This window comes from Fukomys damarensis, unplaced genomic scaffold, assembly GCF_012274545.1.
Source record: "Fukomys damarensis isolate Sample0158 unplaced genomic scaffold, DMR_v1.0_HiC HiC_scaffold_19, whole genome shotgun sequence".
NCBI lineage: Eukaryota > Metazoa > Chordata > Mammalia > Rodentia > Bathyergidae > Fukomys > Fukomys damarensis.
This window is the reverse complement of record NW_022900931.1, coordinates 51,531,831-51,548,856: the sequence shown is the minus strand read 5'-3', so window position 1 is coordinate 51,548,856 and position 17,026 is coordinate 51,531,831. Positions and strand designations below refer to the sequence as shown.

The following is a 17,026-nucleotide window of genomic DNA, read 5'->3' as shown; positions in this document are numbered from 1 at the left end:
CTGAGACAGGGTCTCACTATGTGCTTGAGACTGACCTGGAACTCACTATGTAGCCCAGGCTGGACTCGAACTCATAGCAATCCTCCTGCCTCAGCCTCCTGAGTGCTGGGATTACAGGTGTGTCCCACCACACCTAGCCCCACTTTCATTTTTGACTACCTTGGCATGGAGCTGGAGAACAACCACTGATCACAAAGCTACAAACTCACAGTATTTAAACTTTTAATATGAAGCTTCTTGAGGGAAAATGCTCCTCAAGTTTTGTCTTCTTTTGGATGCTTGCCCCTATTTGAAAATAACTATTTCTCAAATTGTTTCTTTAATTTTGCATTTTGATTATATAAGAAAGAGTACATGTGATCACTTGGTCTTCCACTGATAGTCAAGCTAGTTCCTAGATTTTCAAAAACCTCCTAGGATTACTGCAATTTCTGTCCAGGTTTGAACACAACAAACTAAAGTACCTCACTGTCTGTATGAAAGAATGGCCTGTTTCTTGCTCTATCAGCTATGTAATTAAGTTTCTGAGCCTAATTGTCTGGGTTTTATCAATGGACTCAATGCAAGTCCAAAAACTGCACTAGCAGAGTATGAATAAAAAAATATTGCTAGCTGCCATAGTTTTCATGTTTTTATCATTTCCAAAACCCATGTTGAAATTTAATTCACAAAGCAATGGGGTTGGGAGGTGTGGCCTTCAGGAGGTGGCTGGGAAAAGTAGGTTTTACCGTTAAGAATGAGATCATGTGTTCTAGTAAAAGGGCTTAAGAAAAGGAATTTGTCTCTTTTGGTCATTGCACCTTCAGCTATGGGAGGACATAGCCCTCCTTCCCTCCAAAGGATACAGCAATAAGGTAGTGTCTTTTAAATCAAGAGCAGCCATCACCAGACAACTGACTGTGCCAACACTGTGATCTCAGACTTTCAGCCTCCAGATCTGTGGGAAATAAACATCTGTTCTTTATAAATTACTAATCTTAAATATTTTGTTATGGTGACACAACAGACAAAGACTAACATTAGGAAGAGATTTGCAGAGATTCTCTCATTTACCAAAGGGAGCTGATCTGAACCCAAGTCAGAAATCTGAAACCCAGAACTGGACAAAATCTGCTCAACCTGGGGACAGTTTTGGTACAGGGATTCTGGCAGCTCTATTTTCAATCAGATGCAGTTGATCATCCTACTTCTGGAGAAGTATGGAATCCTTGGAACTGGTCTTCAGTATCCTCAGAAACTGGTGAAAAATGGACCTGTGCTTGGCCCTGATTCTTCCTTTCAATGCTGCTTCTTAGGTGAAGCCGTGTTCTTGGTACCTACTCAGATGCCTGTGAAGTCATGTGCATTCCAGAAAGCGTCTTGATCTATCTTAGCTCAGCACGGACATGGACACTGATATTACCACGAAGAGCCTGGACAGTCCCTCAACCTTTTTCTCTCCTAAGCTTTTGTTCTAGGACAGAATCTAGTCTCTGAGGATGAAGGGAGGAATGAATCATAGTTACTATCTTGAAGGTGCTCATAAAGCACTGTAGGGACAGGTCCAGGAAACACCATGTGTTGTGACTGTTTTGGGTATTTTAGTTCAGAAACCTGATTTGTTTGATTTGAAGTGTTGATACAACTGAGAGGATTCTTGAACAAGACTGGCTCAGCTTACCTCCCAGCCTAGACTCTGACTGTGACTCTGAGATGGCATTTGTCCTCTCTGTGCCTTCTTCCCTGAGGATAGTTATAACACCTACTCCAAAGAGCTATTATATAGGTCAAAGCAGTTCATATACCTGTAGCCTTTAGGGTCTTTCCTAGAAAAATTGTCATTTCTCCTTTTCCTTTGTTGGACTAGCTGATTATAATGTAAAATCTTCTCCCACCTTTTTGATAATAGTTTTTTTGTTTGTTACATTTTTAACCTTTATGGGTGAATACATAAAGGATGGTGGTTTTGGGGTTTCTTTTGTTTTTGGTACTGAGGGTTAAACCCAGGGCCTTTGCATTGAGCTACATCTCTGGCCCTTTTTCTTATTCTAGTTTTGAGATGGAGTCTTGCTAAGTTGCTCATACTGGGCTCCAATGTGGTGTCTTCCTTCCTCAGCCTTTCAGAGAGAGAGGGGATTACGGGTGTGAGCCACCATGCCTGGCTGCCCAACTTTGGGGAGGGTATAAGTAGGCTACTCTTGTTTTCTGTGTAAGAGGTACTGTTTTTTCTATCACTCTAGTGGTAACGCAGCATTAAAGTTCACTTGAAGGGAAAAGAGAACAGAGTTTGAAGCAATGATGGTTGAAATAAGGAGTAAATTATCTCTCAGGAAAGCAGATGGGAAGAAAAAGGATGATGATGATACGAGAGGGGAGGGAGTGAGGGGTGCAGGCTCTGGGCACACTGTCTGGGAAAGGCCTTGCTGGGAAAAGCCAGAGTCTTGACTTGGCAAAGCTCAGGACAGAACCTACGAAAGTGCTCAAGAGAGAAGAAGCAGCCAATTCCCCAACAGACCACTTTGCTGAAGAACTTCCCAGGCCCTATGTCCTGGGACCTGTTCAGCTTCTCCCCGTCCTTTGTTTGGTTTGAAAGTCAGCATTGCCTAGAGGTTGTCAGTGTCTAGCCCTTCCCCGAGCAGGGGCAGCCTTCACACCGGTCCCAGGTCATCGTTGCCTCATGTGTCACTGCACTGCTTCACAAAGCTCCGGGGCACTGTAAACCCCAGAACAGGATGTCTCCTATGGGTCTCTGGTGGGGTGGAGCCGAACTATGCCTGAGTTCAATCAGATGCAATGGACCGCCCCTGCCAAAGAGACAGTTTGTATCAACCTGTCCCTCAATGACTCTATGAGCCCTCCCTCCTGGTTAGACTATTCCAGCCCCCTCTCCCCACATGCCTAGTGCTATGTCCGAGGTATCTCTCATTCTTTCCGTTGTTATTTCTGGTACGCAGTACCCGCTGGAAGCCTTAGAAGTCATACACCTCCTCCGATGTTCACTGTGGCCAGAGCTGTGTCATAGCAGAAAAGGCCTAGGTGTCAGACTTATCTGAGTTTGAATCCCAGCTCTGTCCCTTCGACGAACTCTACCTTAGTTTTTGTCTCTCATTGTTGAGGTCATAATACTCTGTGGACAGCTACTCTAGGAAATCTGACTGGCTGAGCACATGTGGCCTTAGCTATTCGGGCAGGTATGACCTTGCTGCTGGCAGTGCTCTGACTGGAGTCTCTGGACTGCTCTGCCTGACTTTTATGGAATCCCATCACATCAGCTTCATTTTGTCTGCTTTCCCTCAGGTGGGCTGCCAAGGACCTTCGTAAGGGAAAGCAGTGAAGAGATGAACACTCCAGACACTTGGCAGTCTTTTCCAGAAGTTATGCACCTTAAATTACTTTCTGCCTTGAGGACCAGTACATATGTATGTTGTGTGTACATAAAATGAAAAGAAAAGTTCATGAAACAATAGCTAACCTCACTATGGCATATGCATCCGTACTTTACTGTTCTGTTTGTTTACTTACATATTTCAGTGCTTATTGAGATCCACTGTGTTGATTTTATGATATAACAATTAGTCCTCACTCCTCTTGCTCTCCCTCCATTTATCTGTATCTGTATCTCTGCTCTCCTAGTTTTGACCTAAGCTGCCCCATCACCCAGTGACGGCATAAATGACTGACCAGTGACACAGCTCATGGCCAGGCACCATCTGGACAGTGTTAGGAGGAGCAGTAATAACCACGCAACATCAGGTGCAGGGCAAAAGGCTACAGCGCTTGGTGAAAAGCAGAGTTGAGTCCAGGCTTCCTGTGGGGTAGCAGCCAAGAGTGAAGGAAGAGAATAAGAAGCCATGTGACTGCCATCCAGGGGAGGCACCAGGCCGTGCAGAAGCACCGTGAGGGCTGCTTGGCCTGTGGGAGGAGGTGAAGGTAGAGTCTGGGACTCTGAGAAGGCACACGAAGCAGGCACTTCATGGGGATCTGGTCGCTGTACTTGGCCTTCACCTGGTGAACATGAGCTCTGGCCGCAGAGAGATCCCGTCACTGCAGACCCTGCGTCCAGGCCACACAGGAAACAGACAGTGTCAGGAGTGGCCATAAAATAGTGGATTATAGTTGCCCTTGGTATCAATGGGCCCACATCCACAGATTCAATCAATTATAGATCAAAAATGTTTTAAGGGCTGCGATTTTAGCTCAGAAGGAGAACACTTACTTGCCTAGCATAAGTGAGGCTGTGGGTTCAATTCTTAGCACCACAGAAAAAGTGACTGTATTGAACTATTGTGTTTATTTTCTAAACAGTATATAGTACAACACCCATTTATGTAGGACTTGCAATGAGTAATATAAAGATGATGTAATGTGTACAGCAATATGTGTGAAGCTTATATGAAAACACCCAACATTTTATTGAAGGGACTTGAGCATCTGCAGATTTTGGTATTCTCAGCGGGGTTTTAGCGCCAGTCCTGTGTGGACCTTGAGGGACAATGTAATAGTCAGCTAGAATATCTACCCCTGAAATTTCTACCACTGGTCATGTCCTCATTCATCTTCCAACTTTGGGCCAATTGCAGCACTGAGCTTTGTGAGATCAGAGATAGATAAGACTGTTTCCGTTCTAAGGATCTCCTATTCTATAAGTATGTGGTGGAGACAGACAGACAGACAGGCGGTTTCGTACACACAGTACACAGAGAGCTATGGCATCCCCCAGAGGCTGTCAAGAGAGGCCGTGTCTTCATTTTTTATTCCCACCTTCAATCATTCAATAGACAAACATCCACAGAGTGTCTGCTCCACACTGGGCTGAAAGTACAGAAGAGAACGAAACGAAGTGGGCCTTGCCCAGGGAACGTTTTCTCTTGGGTGATTCATAGACAACAGTGAGGAACTGCGAACAATGGGTCTGGTGTCTGTGGTGTGGTCAGCAGAGTGTTCCAAACACAGCTATTCTCTTCCTGTGAGCCCCTACGTCACACCACTTCTGGGTAGAAGGAGAGCGTCTCTTCTCCACCTTGTCACCTGACCTCTACTTCTATCTTTACTGGCAAACTCCTCCTCAAGACACTCTGGGAGCAACCTCCTTGGCTTAGTGAGCTCAGGTACAGATTTGGGTATACAACCAGGCATGGGAGATCATGGATAAATTGATCCATGGATCATGTCATCTGTGGCTTTCTCGATTCTAAAGACAGAGAATTTCCCACTGAATTTTCCATATACTAAATGTGAGGCTATTCAGAGATGAAGGGAGGAAAGCCACATAAATTACAGCTGACATGGATATTGATTCCAAAGTACTAGTTTTGAAAAGCTATGCCCATTCACCAAGGTCCGCCTGTGTGTATGGAGAGCAAGGCTTATTCATGAGGATATAATGGGGTGTGAGAGATGTGTAATCTCAGCAGCTTCATCTACCCAATGTGTTATTTTTTCTCCTTCTTCAGGATATCTCATTGGGGGATCTGGATTAATGGCCATTCAGAGAAAAGGAGTGACTGTAGGTACCTCTTTCAGTAAATGTTCTCCAAGCAGAGAAGTGGAATCCATAGATGGAGACATGGAGAGATGGCAGACTATGTGTACAGGTGAAAGGCAGCTGGGCTCAGTGGGATTGGCATTGTGTTACATCTTTCCAGCTGTGGAAGAGTTTTGTGCTGGCTGGCTCTGCAGCACTGCACTGATGCAATCTGACAGTGCCTGGTGCAGCTGTATCTCTCGCTCCTGCCCCACGATGCCTCTGTCCTGTGCTGTAGCCGCCTAGGACTCTGCTCTACAGTTGTTCGAGTTAAATCTAAAACTTCCAAGGAGTTAATGCCTCCCGTGTCACATTTGACCTGTGGGGGGTGGGGCCAGCAAGCAACTGCTTTCCTCTTTTACCTTCCACATTGATGGTTTTGGGCCTCATTAGAAAAGCCTACTGAGAAACTCCCAGAAGGACTGAGCACGATCCTTACAACAGTGACCCACTCAATAAGGCATCCTTATATTGATTTCTTTTCTTCCTTTCTAGTTTTCTTCCTTTTTCCTGTGGTCCGCTTCTCTAAGATCATATCCCTAAATCAATCTCCTGAACAGAAACATCTGTCTAGGATCTGTTTATGGAGGAAATCAGGATAAAACAGCATTCTGCCCACCCAGGACCCTGCCCATCTTTCTTCTCATGCCAACCCACGCCTCTCCCTGGCCTTCTTGGAGAGCCAACCTTATTCTTACCTCGGGATCTTTCAACATTCCTTAAATACATGCTCTGCTCTTTCTGTGCTACCTCATTCTAGTCTCTGCTCATGTTCCATCATGACAAAGAAGCCCTCACTGATCACCCAATGGAAGCTGCCTTCACTCCCAGTCCCAAGACTGTCTACCTCATTTCCTTGTTTGTTTTCTACAGTACCTGCCTTACCTTGAAGTGCCATTCTTCCAGTTTGGTTACCTTGTACATCATCTGTGAGAGACGGATTAAGTCCCTGCCTTCCCAGGATTGTGTGGCTCTCTGATACCTAGTCACAGGGAGGCACAGACATAACACTGCCTTGCATAGCATGTGTCCTATAGGCACAAGGCCCAGGCAGGTAGGCGGATGTTTCTAATGGGCCCAAGATCAGGTTGTACATGGTAACCTGCCCTGAGACTTTGTTTCTGGAGGACAGTGAAAACTTGGAGGGAGCATGGAGAAGCTGAAAACTGAGGCCCTAGATAGAGGGGCATTCATGCAGGTCCTTGTTGCCCTCTGGGAATGTGGCCAATACCGCTTGCCTTTCTGGTTCCTCAAGATAAACCAGAAATCTCATCGTGTGTGCATGTATTTGTAAGAAACTTCCACATTTCAAAATATTGGCTGACGGTTCCTTTTTCCCCCCTTAAAATTTTGTGGAACTAAGAAACCATGGTCTTGGACCAAATTTTCCCCCAAGGCCTTCTGCTGATGAGTTCTACCCTAGATGTTGCAGGATTGGGGCTGGATTTGGTCTGTTTAACTCACCCAGCAGTTCTACACTCACACGTATTCAAAGCAATGAAAGTGGATGTTTCTGCTTTGTCAGAGTCAGAAATGGAGCCCTGTTAACCAAGTAAGATATGCAGTACTGGCAGAACCCAGACCCAGAGAAAGGAAGGAAATTTGACTGATTAACCTCCCACTGTTTGTAAATACACAAATCCAAGATGCCAAAAAGTAGAGTAGGTGCCCTTTAGATAAGGTACCATAAACCTGTCTTGGATAATTAACCTTTTTAAGAAGCAGGCATGTTCGGCACTTAATATCTGAAAAGGTGTAACATAGCCAAGAATGGGCTATATATAAAAGAGATGGAAAGCGCGGTTGAGCTTTCCCAATTTGTTACAGGGGATTGTAGTTAATCAATTCATAATGCCACTGAATTTATGCTGGTCATTTGTGTTCATGCAAATTACTTCTTAACTCATGTTAAAAGACAAAAAAGTGGAGCAAGACGGATTTTCAAAAAAGCAAGCATTCACTGAATACAAAATAATAATAGTTATTGTTGGTTATTCATGATGCCATGGATAAGATTATTGTGCCGGCGCTTCCATTTGAAACTTGCTTGTTCAATAATTGATCACTTGATCATAAAAAATAAAGTTGTGCTATGCTCATTAGTGTTGTGGTGTCACCCGAGAATGGATTATTTTTCTCCCTCATGTTTAAAAATAGCTTTACTTAACAAGTTAGCAGGTTACAAATTCCCAGGTTTAGAAGGGGCCTTCCACTGCCTGGGTGGGGAGGCCACTGGCAATGCCAAGTGCTCTCTGACCTGAATGTCCCAGGCCTGCCCCTTGGGGTGATCCTGGGCTCACCACCCAGCTGAGGCTTTCTTTTCACCGCCACTCACTAGCTATTGCTTTTACTGGGCCAGGACCTTAAAACTATTCCTTTCTAAAATAGCTGCCTTCTGCCTTCCCTTTCTTTCCCCGAGTTCCATTTGTTTATCTGTCTACCAAGTATTCCTTCACTGAGCACATTCACGTGTGGTTGTGGGGACGCCGTGCTAAGCAGGGAGGATGTGGAAATGCAGAAGTCCGTTTCTCATACTCAAGCACAGTGGTGTTTTTAGTCTGGATTTCATAGAGGTGGGCAGAAGTTCGTGTTTAGATGTTTTAGAGATATATACTTACATGGCTACAGCAGATACTACGAGTTGCTCTGTGTATAGGCAGAGAAAGAAACACCACGGACTCAGATAACAACGCATGCAACAAATGAATAAAGGAATGGGGTGAAAGCGAGGAGGAGGGTGAAAAGTGAGACGACCAGTTTAAAATGAGTCTTAAGGGAAGGCTCAAAGGCAGACAAGGTGAAGGGGAATGTAACCTGAGAAGCACATGGCAAAAGGAACCCAGCTGCGTAAATACCTAGGGAATGGAGTGGATCAGAAAGAGGGACAGCTGATGCAAAGGCCCTGAGGCTAGAGGGAACAGATGTGCCTGGGAACGTGGGAGCACCATGAATAACTGCAGGAAAGTAGAAGAGTAAGACCAGTGGGCAGGTGAAGAAGCAGCACTAGAAGCGCATTCCTCTCTGAGCTCCAAGCCCTCACCAGAGAAGCATTCCTTCCTATCTTATTTCTCTTATGTTGTCAAAGCAGAATTTAACGAGGTTTTCTTTTCTCCACTTCTCAAATGGGTGTTTGTTTATTTATATTTTCATGGCAAAAATAACAAAAACTCAATACTGAATCAGCAGACAATATAGAAAAATAAAAAGAGAAACGCGTTAAAAATACGTTAATGATGTAGTATTTGCTTAAAGATAATCGCTGTTAACATTTGATGTGCCTCTCAGACCTTTTTCACCAACGTGCACACACGAATACATCTGATGAAGTCAGTCTACCTTGACTAAAGCCCAGGGCTCCTGTGGGCTCTTCCTTCTTGGGTCTCCCACAAGTCAGACTATGTTCTGTTAGAGCTGGGTTGTCATCCATAAAAAAGCTGGGGGAGAAGTTGTGTTTGCTGGGTTATCTGATCTCGTGATGAGACAAAGCTGCACGAAAAGTATTTGGGCTCAACAATCCTACATAGGGGTCTCAGCTGAGAGAGCAGATAAGATTTTACTTCTAAGACCTTCAGATATTCATATCTGGTTCCTTAGGGAATCCACCCAGAGATCCTGCCTTTCTTAGGTCAAGCCAGAGAAAAATCTCTCGCAGAAGCTAATGGAAAAGCAGATGTCTCCTTTCACAGATGCATTTGCTCCATGCTTGGTGTCAGGTATGCGTCCTCCTTCTGGATCAGTGACAGGTCCCCGTGCCTGCCTTCTCCCGTCACGTTTCCATGTGGCTTTGCATTTTCCCTCTCCTTGTCTTTTCTCACCCAAGGGAACGTGGGGCTACTTCTCTTCCCATCCCTCAGGAGTTAGATTCTGACTCCAATCAGGTCTCACTGGTGACACTACTTTGTCTCTGGGAACTCAGAGGCTGCATAAGCATTTGCAAACTTCCCTTCAAGTGGCACAAATGTCCTTGGCTCCATCTCTGTGCATAAAATGTCATTATAGATTTAGTAGAAGGCATTCAGGCATTCGTGTACAACTGTAGACAGAACAATACTTTTTACTGTGGAGGAAATAAAAGGTTACAAGACCCTACCCTCACCCTAAGGAGTTGCTGTAGTGGAGACCGTGCAGAAAAGAATGTAAGTGGTATACTGAAATGTAAATGAGCGCATCAACCCTGCAGGCATTCAGAGGAAGGAGGCTGATAATAATAGTGGTAGGAAAATACTAATCAGAACACATTGAGCATTGGCAGAGATTGTGTCAAATTTTCATTCTCTCTTCCTTATCGCGATATATGCATTCTTATAAAGCCTCCTTTTGCACTGGAGAAAATTGGAACAAGGAGACAGAAAAAGAAAGGCAAGTAGCTGGACACTTTCCCAGGTCTGCCTGAGTCCGTCAGGTTTCCTGAGGGACGTGAAGATAGTGATGAGCCTAAACCAGGAGATGAATAAGGAGGAGGCTGGAGGGTGCTTTTGGTGCACCTCAAAGGCTCGGGGTGGGGATGGGATAGTTTAGGGCTTGTGTGCAGAGAATTAGATTCACAGCTCTAGACTTGGATCTTCCATCATTCCCATCCTTCCCATCCTTCCCAATTCTACCATTAATAGGACAAATCATCAGTTACTCAGGCTCCAATTTGACAAATTTAATTGCAAGGAATTAAATAAGTTGTAGATCAATATTCTCTGAATGATCAATTAATCATTCCCTGTAATTAAATCTACCAATTCCTAATACCTTTCACTTATATTTTATTGCACAATTTCTAATTCAGAGCTTTTAGGCAATTGTATTGATTGCAGGTATACTTACCATATGTGGTAATCAAGTAATTTATTAATCAGCACACCTTGTTATAGGATATCTGGTTTAATTACCGTCACCTTGCTTCAGAAGGCAGGTTTAATTCAGTTTGGGCTTGTTTTAAGATGCTGGAGGTCTGGCTATTTTGTGGTTCTACCTGCCACACAAAGTTCCTTCTTTTATGAAAGAGAACTGTGGAAAATAATAGGTGAATGTACTTATGGAGTAAGTAAATGGATGAACTTGTGGTTCCTCAAAATTATGTTTTAACTTTAACCTTTTTCAGGTTTTGCAACTTAATTTATTCCTAGCATACTTAGAAAAGTGCTCTCAAGATTCAGGGATGAAAGTACAAGTGGGCACTGCCTTCATTATTACCTTGAAATACAAATTAAATACCAAGCACATAGCTTTCTGCTTCCCGGTGTCTATCAATTTTGAAATAAGTACAAGTGAAATTTCTTAGTTAGCCTATGAATCTATTGTTCCAGCAGCAATGCTGAACAACTGGTGGTTTCATTTAACTTTCCTTAATGTTTTCTGGACATGATTGTAGGAGAGAAAAAATGACTTGTAATTGTGTGTGCAGATCTCGCTTATGTGCTGGGTTGGTTTGAGTCTCCTTCCTGTTTCTATCCCTCGCATTCAAGGTCCCCAGGAGCTGTGGTTTAATTGTGGTTTTCTCACCAAATCCCATGTGGAGGCTTAATTCCCCAATTTACCAGTATCGATGTGATGGGGCTTTGAGAGGGAGGTGATGAGGTGTTTTTAAGAGAGAGTAAGGCTTTTTTGTCATGGTGACTTCTCTCCTCTTGGGATTAGATTAGGATTCATGACAGCGGGTTGTGATAGAGGCCAGCATCTCTCTGAATGCCTCTTCTACACTCGCCACTGGCCTCTTTCTCGTATGTCCCCTCTGTGTGAGGTCATGGCAGGAGCCGCCCGCAAGATGTGGCTGCCTCAGCTTAGACTTTCAATCTCTAAAAACGTGGGCTAAATGAAAATTTTTATTTTATAAAGTATCCAGTCTCCGGTATTTTGTTTCAGTAATACAAAATAAGCTAAAACACTGGGGATGTCTGGAGATATTCTAGAGACTCAGGGAGCCTAGTCCTTGCTGCGGAAGAGGGGGTCTGCTGAGCTACTCTTTGCAAAGGTGGGATCCAGGCATCAGAGACTCCGCATTTTAGCTTCACTCGATTGGCAGGAAAAGCTTTTAGTAGTTTTCAGTTGAATCTAAGCTGAGTAGATATAGATCTATGGAATACCCTTTGCCTGGTAGAGGGGAAGATTGGGAGAAAATTGGAAAGTCATTCCTCTCTTCTTCACCTGTAAATGGGAATATGGTTGAACTGATGAAGTCCGACTTCCCAGCCTCTACAGCAGCCCAGAACTCCCCTCCCCACCATCTTGTTTTCTCTTCCCCATAGACTGTACCACAATTACACGAACATATTCTTTGTCTTCTGCAGGTTATCCAAGGTTTGCCGGAGGTGTGCTTCTTCAAATCTATCCCTGTCTTTAGTCATCCCTTCTCTACTGAAAATGTCCAATTCTCCAACAGAGCAGCTTGTCATCGACCCGGAAGGGGTGGCAAGAAAGGCCCCATGTGATGCAGAAATGGTGGTGCTTGGAGGATAGAGTGGATCACATCCTGAAAGCCTCCACATGGCCGCATGCTGGCTCACTTTCCAATCTGCCTCCTCAGAGTCGTCATGGATCTGGAGACAAGCAGATGGCAGTAGTATAACACCTTCCCTGTTCTCTAGCTCTCATCCCCAGAGAAAGAAAGTCAAAGCTCAGTGCGGTGAGCACATACAAGTGCTTTTAGAGAAGTACCAAATGCCTGGCCTCTATCTGGGACCTGGCATTTAGTAGATGTGCAACACTGATTCGAAGAATGGAACCATGAAGCACACTTCTTCCGAGGCACAAAGTTCTTTCACCTGTAAAATGGGAATATGGATGAGCTGGTGGCCTCTGAATTCCTTTTGAGCAGTAACATCCTCTACCACCAGCCCAGGACTCTCATTACCCCATCTTGCTTTCTTTTCTCCATAGATCCTATCACTATCTGGCCTATTTTATTTATTTGTTGTCTATCTTACACCCCTAAAATACAAGGTCCTCAAGGCCAAACATAGTTGTCTGCCGTATTTGCCACTGTATTTCCAGCAGTAGACATATAACATTACATATAGTAATCGATGAACAAATGTCTCTTAAATGAACAACTGAATGGATTCTCACATGAGAAAACTAAGGCCCAGAGGGCTTTAGTAAGTTTCCCAAACAACTCAGGCAGCAAGTAGCGGAGCTTGGGTCAGAGGTACCTTGACTCAGAAGCCCAGGCTTTTAGCAAGTATTCTATATAAATGAGTTCAATTAACTCAACAAATTTTTCAGGGGGCACACAATACAATGCAGGTATTAAAAATGGGGGATTTTTGGTGCCACTGCTGCAGCTTGCTCGGCAAGAGATGGATGTGTGGTTGATAGGGAAACTGATATGATTCTCAACAAAGCCTGCAAATTAATCATACTTAATGAATGTGACTAATGTGTTAAAGGAAGGAGCGATTAAAATATTAGCACGTCTGAACTTCTCCTCCCTGGCTAATTTGTTCTCCTCCCTAGGGTTACCGTCTTTCAAAGGGGTAGGGGCACAGAATTAGGGAAAGAGTTTTATGGAACAGAAGTGCATTTTAAATGGGAACAGTCTGTGCCGTTCTCAAGCGGCTGCCAGTCTTCATGTCTCACTGCTCAAGCGAGGGACATAGGATGATGGGAGGGCCTGCCACTGTCACAGTGGCTGGAACTGGAGATGGGAAGCCAGGCATTTCCCTAGGTAATGGAGTGGAAACAGGCACGGGCATGGGGCCCTTCGGCAGAGAGGCGAACTGACTGTGGCAGGGGAGGCACATTCCCTGAGGCGGGTCACGCATCCAGAATCATGGGCGTAATTGTCATGTTATAAGGAAGAGAACAATCCACTCCTCGGTTCCACCCCCTGCATAACCTATTTCCCTGGTGGAAGCATCAAGATGGCAGGGAATAGGAAACATCCCAGAACACAACTCACCCTCTTGGAATGAGGAGCCTCCACTGCCTGTTAGCATCTTCCTGCTGTTAGCAATGGGTCAAGCTTCATCATGATACCTGGAAACCTGAGTCCCCCACTCAGGGAGGGTATACTCAGGATAGGTGGGTAATGTAACTGATGAAGTGGACACTTGGGAAAGGACCCAAACCAGCAGGCAAGCCCCTGTTCCGGCTAACAGCGCCCAATATTTTCCTTTATGGGAAGACCCAGGTCTAATCGTGGTTACATCTTTCAAGTTTTGAAGAAAACACAAAAGTGTATGTGTGTGTGTGTGTGTGTGTGTGTGCGTGTGTGTGTGATTTCCTATTGCACTAACAAAGTTAGTGACTTAAACCAGCATAACTCTTTCATGTTTCTGGGGTTTAGAAGTCTAAAACTGGTCTGCAAGGCTACATTTCTTCTGGAGATTCTAGAAAGGATCTGTTTCCTTGTCTTTTTTTAGCTTGTATCAATCACCTGCATTCATCAATTCCTTCTTCCCCTTATCTTCTTCCCTCTTATAAGATCCTGTGATTACACTGGGCCACCTGGACAACTCTGGATAATCTTATCTCAAGATCTCTAATCACATCTGCCAAGTCTCTTTGCCATGTAAGGACAGATAACATTCCCAGGTTGCAGAGATTAGGACATGGGCATCTGGGGGAGAGGGAGGTCGAAGGTACTGGTCTGTGTATCGCTGTGTATGTAGATGACTCACAATCTATAGATGTTAGAAAATAATTCTAAGGTTTGTAGCACCATGTATACCTGTTCAATAGATCTCTAGTGGAACCGACAGAGGAGAGAATAGATGTCTGATCTATGATCCCTCACATATGATTGAAACAAACCACCCACAGGTTAAAACAAGGGCTTTGTGTAATATCTCCCATTGCATTTGTCCATCTATATACTTTGGTTACTGAAGTGATTGCCAAGTATTTATACTGTGAGGTCTATTGACATTTTTTCTACTTCACAAAACTGACAGCACACGTTTATTAAGCTCTCACTGTATACCAACACTGAATTATGTATTTCATATGCATGGCATATGAATCTGCACAGCAATTACATTTTTCTCTGTATTGTACAGATGAGGATTCTGAAGCTCAGTGTTGCCCAAAGTCACAAAGTTAGTAAGGGGTGCAGCTGGTATGTCAGCCAGGTTGTTTGTATCCACAGCCTTAAAGATGTCAGTGTTCAAGGAACAAGTAAGCGGAAGCATGAAAGTTAACACTGTTGCCTCCTGCAAGAAAGCCAACAGTTATCAGGGATTCAGCTCAGTGGTTCTGCTGCCTGCTTTGCAAGCACAAGGTCCCAAGTTTGATCCCAGGTTCAAAAAAAAAAAAGCCAACAGCTACCAAGTGGGAAGTCAGGTCAACCTCCGTAGGTCCAAGTTCTGTTTCACCTGCCACTCTCAGATGTTGGCTTCCTTTCTTCCACCAAAGGACAGATATTCAGCCACAGATTTGCTCTGCTCCTGGCTACAGCATTGGACTAGAACCCAGAACAAAAAGGTTCTTTTATTTATCCATGATGTGTCTTTGCATAGGTCATTTGTTTCCTCTAAGTTTTAGATTATTCATCTAGAAAATGGAGTTACTGTGATGATAGATATATTTACATAGCACTTACTTATGTCAGGTACAGTTCTGTGCATTTTACATCTGTTGAGCCATTTAATTTAAAAAATAACTCTCTGGGGTAGATACTATTATTTTCCCAATTTTGCAGTCTGAAACACATACAGAGTTTATGTAATCTGCCCTAGAACTTACCTAGTGAGTGGCAGAGCTGGGATTAAACCCAGAAAGTCTGGAAATAATTTCTGATCTGCTCTTCATATAGGAGACAGTGAGGACTTGTGAAGAAGGTTCATTCATTTTTCACTTACTCTTATTACCCCCGAAGGGCTGTCAGGAATTGAGTAATCTAACGTAAAGCACTCAGCCTGTGCCTGGCTTGTGGAGCCATTATGGAAGCATCTGTCTAACCCTTCAGTGGTTTTGGGAGGCAGGCTCTGTGTTAGCCATGGGACAAGCCCAGTTGGGGTGGCTCTTAGAGAAGCAGCTCTCAGTCTCAGAGCGCCGCACAGTCCCGGAGGCTACAGGGATGGCCAAGGGCTGGCCTCAAAGAGAGTCAAGAAGAAAGTGGTCTGTGTGTTGTGAACCTACAGGAACAGCAACGAGTCAGCAGGGATCAGAGGAATGAGGTGTGGCTTCAGAGCAGGTCCTGTTTCTCCCAAAACAGCACCATCAGCAAACCTTCGCTTGCTGCTTCCTTGTAGGTGTTTTGCTTATCTCAGCACATTTGCTTCTTCCAGTAACTTTGCAAGATAGGTGCTATCAGTACAGCCTCAACTTCTCTATGGGTGAGGAACTGAGGCATACGGAGGGCAGGAAACTTGCCCAAGTCAGAATGCATGCAGAGGAGGGTCCTGTTGGGAAACTTCAGTGGTCCTCATTTTCATCATATCACAATTCTGCCAAATCTGTGTATTGCTTGTATTTGTATTTACTTAATAGTCAAAATAACTTTTTTTTAAACCTAAAATAATGAAAAAAAAGAACCTTTATTTAGTCACCATGGATAAAAAGTAAATAACATCAAGATAAACAGTATTATTAAATTTTCTCTGGGTTTGGTTTTCTGCTGAAAACTTTGAATACAAGGCTTATTCTGAATTCAAGGCTAATTCAAGGGAGAGGTTAGTGTGGAAAGGAACTGAAATTATATTAGCACCAAACTCAGACTTTCATATCGGTGTAATCACAAAGACTGAACGGAAAAAATAAATAATTTTCCCACCGTGTGACAGAACGTGACCTCTTCCTGCACCCCCTAAAGTCCTACCCCCGATACGGTGTTAAAAGCGCAGACCCGGGAGACATGATTCCTTGCTTCACCGCTTGCTTGACAATCTATTCTGGGCAAAGGAACTAACTCTACAGAGACTATTTCCTCAGTGGTAAAATGTTGCTAACAATTGCTGTTTCTTCATAGGGACTTTAATTACAAGTGAAAGAATGCAAGAAAACACAAAATCCAATGCATAGTAGACGCTTGCTAAATTTAAATCATTATCATTATTAAGCTTTACACACAGATCCATGGTCATTTGTTGTTTGATGATGGTAAGAAATCATTAATGACAACCAACTAGAGATATAGTCTGGGCCATCTGTATGTAAGGAAGAATTTCCCCCATATAAACTATTATATTTTTCATTATCTCTAGTTTGCTCTAGATGAAGTTTTTGGCGATCTTAAAAATCGCAAACTCAGCCCACCGCACGTTTCTCGTGGCTCCTGTGGTCGCCCTCCTTCCCGGCCAACTCAAAACAGACACAGACCAGGACGAAACCACACGCAGAGTAAACGCCAGGCAGGCCCCTCCCCTTCCCCCATATAAACTATTATATTTTTCATTATCTCTAGTTTGCTCTAGATGAAGTTTTTGGCGATCTTAAAAATCGCAAACTCAGCCCACCGCACGTTTCTCGTGGCTCCTGTGGTCGCCCTCCTTCCCGGCCAACTCAAAACAGACACAGACCAGGACGAAACCACACGCAGAGTAAACGCCAGGCAGGCCCCTCCCCCCGCCCCGCCCCTCCCTAGCATGGTCTCGT

The 17,026-nt window shown here is 44.1% G+C and overlaps 1 protein-coding gene across 1 annotated transcript in view; it reads left to right on the top strand.

Annotated features, from left to right (window-relative positions):
• Nucleotides 1-16,845: 16,845 nt before the first annotated feature.
• LOC104874066 (cytochrome b-c1 complex subunit Rieske, mitochondrial) overlaps nt 16,846-17,026 on the top strand; it is a 5,833-nt gene continuing 5,652 nt past the window's right edge. Inside the window, exon 1 of the mRNA XM_010641037.1 lies at nt 16,846-16,971. Within this exon, the coding sequence (XP_010639339.1) occupies nt 16,846-16,971 (126 nt within the window). The remainder of the gene's footprint in view (nt 16,972-17,026) is intronic.